The 7,293-nt window shown below is 51.0% G+C and overlaps 1 protein-coding gene across 1 annotated transcript; it reads left to right on the forward strand.

Moving 5' to 3' along the window:
- The first annotated feature begins 970 nt into the window (after positions 1–970).
- VOLCADRAFT_105342 (uncharacterized protein) lies at positions 971–1,845 on the forward strand. The gene has a single exon (XM_002951982.1). The coding sequence runs from the start codon at positions 1,062–1,064 to the stop codon at positions 1,821–1,823; it is 762 nt and encodes a 253-aa protein (XP_002952028.1). The 5' UTR covers positions 971–1,061; the 3' UTR covers positions 1,824–1,845.
- The last annotated feature ends 5,448 nt before the right edge of the window (positions 1,846–7,293 follow it).

Raw genomic sequence — 7,293 nt, forward strand, 5'->3', positions numbered from 1 at the left:
CTTGCAGTAGCACTAGTAGTAGCAGCAGCAGCAGCAGCAGCAGCACCATCATCATCATCATCATCATCAGCCGCCGCCGCCGCCGCAGCAGCAGCAGCAGCAGCAGCAGCAGCAGCAGCAGCAGCCGCAGCTGCCGCCGCCGCCGCAGCCGCAGCCGCAGCAGCAGCAGCAGCGCCACCAAACAGCAGGCGTGCCTTCTTGTTTGGGTATTCCTTCCGTCGTGGCATCATCATTGCTGGTGGCTGTCGTGTTGGCGGCTTGATTGTTGTTGTGATGGTTGCAGGCGGGGTGGTGGGCAGGGTTTCAGCATTATGAATGGTGGAGATGATGTGCTGCTGCTGCTGCTGCTGCTGCTGCTGCTGCTGCTGCTGTGGTGGTGGCGGTGGTGGCAGCGACGGTTTGGAGGGGCTTGCTGCTGCTAGTCTACTTCTTTCTGCTCCTACTCCTACTCCTGCTCCTGCTCCTCCGCCTCGATCTGTATCCAGCATCATCTCCTGCTCCTGCTCCTGCTCCTGCTCCTCCTCCACAGCAGTGCGGCTGCTCTCCACCTCTCAGCCTGAATCTCCTCCTCCTGCTCCTCCTATTCCTCCTCTTCCCCCTCCCGCGCCCCAGCACTCTATAATAATAATAGCACGTGCCGCCTCACGTACGTCTTGCTTTTCTCCTGCTTCTTCCTGCAGCATGCAGAAAAAAACGATATATTATTATATATACATTAAAAAACACATTTTCTTGTTTCAATTCAACAATGATGATTGTTATTATCAATAAAACAAAAGTTGAAGAAAGCTTAATAAATCGTCTCGTGCTGCTGCACATGTCGGTTATATAATAACATCAGCGAACTGATAGTTTTCTACGTGAAGCGTTGAAAACTAAGGTTTTCTGCGAATACGGAGTGTCTTTGCCGTATGGCGTACGAGCCAGTGTGGCTCTTGTGTCGCGGCACACGACAGTGTTGGCTAATTCGGGTTGTTCGTAGCTACGTTTGGGTGCTGCCGTGAAGCGGTTGGTCTGTAGGCCTTGGTGATCCGCTTCGTGGTAGTGTGCCCTCAATTACAATGTCCGATTCTGACAGCGAGACTTCGGTCAGCTACAACACGATGTACACCGAACTAAAAGCGCGACTAGTCGCACTTAAGGAAAATAAAGATGACAAGGCTGCGCAGGAGCGTCGAACCGCTGACCCGGGCGTAATTTTGAACAAGCAGCAGCTGGCTGCCATGGACCAGCTGAACGCCGTGAAGCTGCAGCTGACAACCATTAAGAAGCTTATGGACACGAAGCCTGACGTGCAGGCGGTCGACGGTCCACCGGTGAAGCGGGCCCGTGTCGCCCTTGAGGATTTCAAATGTGACTTCGGCGCCAGCGAGGGCAAAGCGAACAAGTCTCTCAGCGGACAGCGCGCGCATATCGAGAAATGCTACAATGCGGTAATGGACATTGAGGACGCGTGGCGCAACGTCCTCGCGGCTCGGCCCGGCGAGGAACGCTTCAGGAACATCGAGGCCATGGAGACTGCCATCACCGACGGCAAGGCCGTGTTCCGGGGGGTCGCGAAGGAGCTGGTCGTTGCATACAACCACGGCTGGGAGGTCGTGCATGAGATGCGTGGCATGGCGTACGCGGAGACGGAGGAGGAGCGCAAGGCGCTGAAGCAGGCCGTGAAGGCGGTGGCGGGCAAGAAGCCCAAGCAGGCCAAACCCGCGAGCGTGCCGGCCGGCTCTGGTGCGGGGGCCGGGGTGAAGCAGGCAGCGGCGGCGGGTGTCTGTTTCAAGTGCATTAAGCCTGGGCACTTCGCCAAAGAGTGCAAGGAGAAGTAACGGGGTGTAGTGTGGTGCGGGTGTGAGAGGTAATTCGCAGCCCGTGGGCCCGGGAAGGTCGTGGTGGTTTGGAGCCGACGCGGGTGTTAACTCGCGAGTCGGGGCCCGGAGAGGCCGGGGGGGTAACAGCCCCGTGGTGTTTTGGAGCCGACACGAGTGTTAACTCGCGGGTCAGGGCCCGGAGAGGCCGGGGGCAGCGGCCCCATAGCGTGGAAGCGTGTTGTTGACGTTCCTTGTGGCTGTAGCCTTGTGTGGGGTTGGGTGGCTAAGGGCACGGCCGCCCCCTCCGCGATTATTGAAGTTTCGTGGTAGTGTGCCCTCACCCGGCCCTACCCTTTCACGAAGACGTTCTTTCCTTGCGTGCAGGTACTTGTTTGTAACGTAGTCTTCGCATGAAAACTGATAGTTTTCTACGGTTTTCTGCGAATACGGAGTGTCTTTGCCGTATGGCGTACGAGCCAGTGTGGCTCTTGTGTCGCGGCACACGACAGTGTTGGCTAATTCGGGTTGTTCGTAGCTACGTTTGGGTGCTGCCGTGAAGCGGTTGGTCTGTAGGCCTTGGTGATCCGCTTCGTGGTAGTGTGCCCTCACCCGGCCCTACCCTTTCACGAAGACGTTCTTTCCTTGCATGCAGGTACTTGTTTGTAACGTAGTCTTCGCATGAAAAAAACTAAGATCGCAACAGTCATAGCATCAGCCGTGACTTGAACCCACGTTCACCTATTGCGCATTCGTACTGCAAATTACTATGTCTTAGCACTTATTAGGCTCGCTCACCACTCCTCCGGGAGTAGCCGATGACTTGGACCGGGCAGCGTTAGAGTATATCCTACAACTTACTTGTAAATCGCCCTTACTGCCGGCGTGTCCTTTCGAGGACGCTAAAGCTGTTTCTTTGTGCTTTTGTTGCGGTGTATTGATTGGTATTTGTCTGGTTCCGTGGCTCGCGCGCATTAGACACATGTCTGCTTCTGCTTCTTCGCGGCTTGTTTTCTACTTGGCGCCTGCTCCATAAATAAAATTTTAAAAACGTCCTGATAGCTCTCGCTGTGACGGTCTCATTTCAATTGTCTGTTTGTCGTCGGCGAGCGGTGAGAAGTAGGGGCGGCGCACTTTATTACTAATGATGACGTATAGTACGACAAAGCACACAGCAGCACGGCTGCTGTGCTTCTTTTGCGGTTTCCGTCGTCGTTGTTGTTGTTGTTGTACCGATTATTTTTTTGTTGTTACATTCATTATTGTTGACCCTAAGTATTCAAGTAATATATATAATGCATGTGCCGCAGAACATGATGATGAATGATGATGCTATGTGCCCGCTTCCGCTCCCGTACTTATACTTATTACTTTTCTTATTACTACTACTAATTGTAAAAACTTTGAGCGACTCTTCCCGGCAATTTTAATAACGATGACGACGACGACGACGACGACAACGATGAGGACGAGGATTGACGACCAGACACCACCACCAGCGAGCGCGATCGCATCGCATATTATTATATTCTTATTCTGATCATTCAATCACAGAGCACAGCAGAGGCGGCACAGCAAAGTTTTAGTGGTGGTGGATCATCGGCGGGTTGGCACGCTTGTGTTGTGCACGCGGCGAGATTGTTGTTGGTGGTATACCGTTAGGGTTATTAGTATTATTATTTTACATATAATATTTTACATACATTATTTTACATATGTGCCAAATCGTGCCATGTTGATACAGCAGCATTGTTTGATTGTGTTGGTGTATATATGCATATAGAGAGATCGTGTGTCCGACGAGAAGGGAAAAGGGAGCATACACAACAACAACATGTACAACTATACGTGGGTGCATCGCCACACCGTCGTGCATGCGCATGTCCCATAATATCCACATACCCGCGGAGCCATCATATGCTGCGTATGTGTACTACTACTCATAAAGTAGTATCACGTACAGTATGACATGTACAACAACCCAACAGACAGACCAACAACATACATCGCAAGTGCAGTGCGCGGATATACATACATACATACATACACACACACCCACAGTCTAAGAATTTAATAAAAACTCTCCCACAGTCTCCCTCGACAGTCATCCGCTCAGTCGCCGTCTGTATCTGTATGCTGTCCCCATCACCATCGTCTCCCTGTGCCTGTCCCTCCCTCCATATATGTATGTTCTCTAGGTATATAATATCCTTGTACGACAGAGTTTGCACGTGTGCCGTCATCAATGTATATAAGATACAGCATAAGTGTCTGCACCACATATATATACATATGTACGTGTGCACATCTCTGAGCAGCCCGGTGCATGGTCTCCGCGTGATAATAGATGAGGTTGTTATCATCACCTAGTTCATACATACGTACAAAATGCATACATACCCTGCTCTGTGAAGATGACAAAAAAGAGGTATAGGTACTACTACTACTACTACTACTACTACTACCACTACTATCTGGATTCTTTTGCTTGGGTGGCTGGCAATAATAATTGTATATATTTTAAAGTTACTCTGCTGCGGCCGCCATATGTATTATATAGCATCATGGAGGGATGTTTAGCTTCATTCAGGGTTCATTACTATCAATCATTGCTATGTGTGCTAGGGAGCTGAACAGGACTACACATTCGTGCTGCTGCTGCTGCTGCTGCTGCTGCTGCTGCTGATACACAATAGCTGCCAACTGTGCGGGATATGTGCGTGTGCGGGATATGTGCGTGTGCGGGATATGTGCGCGTGCGTGCGCGCACACACACGCACGCACACATGCATGGGGGTGAGGTGGGGGTTTTGGTGGGTGTCTGGAGACATGTGCGCACACACACGCGCGTGTGTCTCCAGCCACATCCACCAAAACCGCCCTCCTCACCCCCATTCACCGTCACATCATTATATACCCTCGCCCTGCCCCCTCCCTGCCGCGTACACACATATACACACCGTACACGCGCGTGCAGCTTGTGTCCTCCCACCCCCGAACACCTATATGTATAGTACCGCGTACCCCCAAAAAACGCTTGTACCCCCCTCTCAAAAAAGACACCTCTCAAAGCCGCCCAAACCCCGAACACCTCATCATATATCTCGTACCCAACCAAACACACCTCCCAAAAACCCCCCGAACCTCAACCACACAATTTTAAAATTACGTTGTCCCTTGTCCCTGCTCTACTACCCCAAAACCCAATCACCTCGTACTTTGTACCTCCTCATATAATATAATATATTATCCCAGACCCAAAAGAAAACCTCGTATATATCTAGAGTAATAAAGTACCCCGAAAACACAAAACGCCTCAAAAACCTCGTATAATAATATCCACCCTTCCTCTCCGTGTCGTAGTAAAATATAATACACCCAACAGACCTCAACAATGGAAAAAAAAACCTTTCACAAACCCCACAACAACAAAAATACTCCACAAACCCCTTCCAATCTCTATGTACCAATTGCAATCGCCAGCATCATCATTATAATCATCATCGGCAGCTGATGGCTGTGCTGCTGTTGGCCTGATGCAGCTGGCCGTCATCGCCACCATCGTCATCATATCGCCATCTCGTCAATGCCGTCGTACAGTCCCAGCATCCACGCCGCCGCGAGGGGACTCATGACGGCGCCGTCTAACGCATGCGCCAGCTCTAAAGGTGACGCGGCGGCAGTGCAGGGCTGGCAAAAGATGGGTCGCTGTGATGACCCACGGGTCGGCCCCGTAGCAGCGCCAGCGGGTAGCAGGCCAGCATCGGCAGCATCTTAGGCAGCATGCCGCACGTCACGGCCTTCGTCATCAAAAACACCCCCCCCACACGCCACGGCATCTGTGCTTAAACCCTAAGCACTAGCACGAGCACTGGCGCTGGCGCTGGCGCTTGGCTCATCCTAGCCATGTCTCTGCTTTTCACCTGCTGGCTGGGGGGGGGGGGAGGGGAGGAAAATTAAAAACAATTAGGGTGACGGCACATTTTTTATAAATGTTTCTATCGTATGAAAAGTGAGGGGGGGCAGCAGGTGTGAGCATGAGCAAACATTTCCTGTTTTTAAAATATGTGTACACAGCAGATGTAGATAATGTGGGAGGGCTGTGGGTACGCCCCCACCCCCACCCCCGCCCTCTTCATCTTTTCCCCAGAAGGCCACGCCCTCAAAAACCAACATATCGCCACACACCTATGCCCCAATTCCCGGACGCTTTCTAAACCTTTCTATGTGCCATTACCTTCAGATAGGATGCCTGTCCACCATTTTTCAGTGACCCCCCAAGCGCCTGTATAGAGACTACGATGCACGGCGGCTGCACTAGAATACGAAATCGATCTCTTATGCGCGGCGCTGGACTGCTAATATAAGCTATATAATCTCTCTCTATATATAGCAGCTGTGAGAGTCCCAGGGCTAATAAAAGGAATTGCGTGCACGGTTTGCCCGATGAGGCGGCGGCGAAATCCCACACATCACCTACTGTAATACACGCGTCAAGAGTCAGAGAAGGAGACAGCGAATCTACGATTATTAATATTATTATTATTGTGTGTGTGTGCCTGTGATGTGTGCGCGAGAGGGAAAGCCACATAATATACTACAACGACGTGCGCGGCAGAAAAAGCTACATACAACTCTCCCAGGAAAACGCGCAGCCTGCAGGCTCCTTTTGCCTATTATGTTCTTAAAAACCCCGACCATAACACTTACCGATGGCTTTACACACGGAGGGGCAGACAACTGCTGCACCGCGACGGCATCACGATGCATCCGCACCAAGCCCGGCAGCTCTTTTCAAAACATATCGCCCTGTGCGGAGCATGATACAGTTGCATACAGGGAGTGAGAAAACCACTCAATTCGATGGTACGCGCGCACACAGAATATCCTTTTGGATGATCTCTACTAGCCACGACTTACTGGCCACGAGAGGCGGCGCTGCACTGGAATACTCCATCTTTTCCGCGCTTCTGAACTCTTAAGCTAATTTCTTAACCTCTGTAATAGCTACACATACATGTTGCGCTGAGTGCCAGGTCTTCTAAAAGGCACAGCGCGCGGTTTGTCCGATGCGGCGGCGAGATCCACCACACCTGCTATGTATCAGATACCTACGAAAAGATCTTTGAATACATATATAATTATTGTCAAGCTATAATTGTTTGTTCGTGGATGTGGAACACCTCGCAAGCGATCGATAACGTGGGCCAGACCCTTCCCGTCGAACGTACGACAAACGACTTCATCTTGCCAAACAAATCCCAAGCGGTTTCATCATCAAGATACACTGCATATCAAATGCGCCATCCGTGATATATTTTGGAGTACAGCACAAAGAATGTCACGAGAGGCACTGCCAACGGATCAAACAACGGCTCGTACAACCAATCCCAACAACCCGCGAACAAAATCACAACGCAGCACCACTTTTACAACTCCATCGCAAAAGCGAATTTGCTACGTTGTGTGTCAATAAAACACCACGGATATA

The sequence above is a fragment of the Volvox carteri genome, assembly GCF_000143455.1.
Source record: "Volvox carteri f. nagariensis unplaced genomic scaffold VOLCAscaffold_27, whole genome shotgun sequence".
NCBI lineage: Eukaryota > Viridiplantae > Chlorophyta > Chlorophyceae > Chlamydomonadales > Volvocaceae > Volvox > Volvox carteri.

Excerpts from the sequence above, each read along its gene's own strand:
- VOLCADRAFT_105342 (XM_002951982.1), top strand. The coding sequence starts at position 1,062 with ATGTCCGATTCTGACAGCGAGACTTCGGTCAGCTACAACACGATGTAC.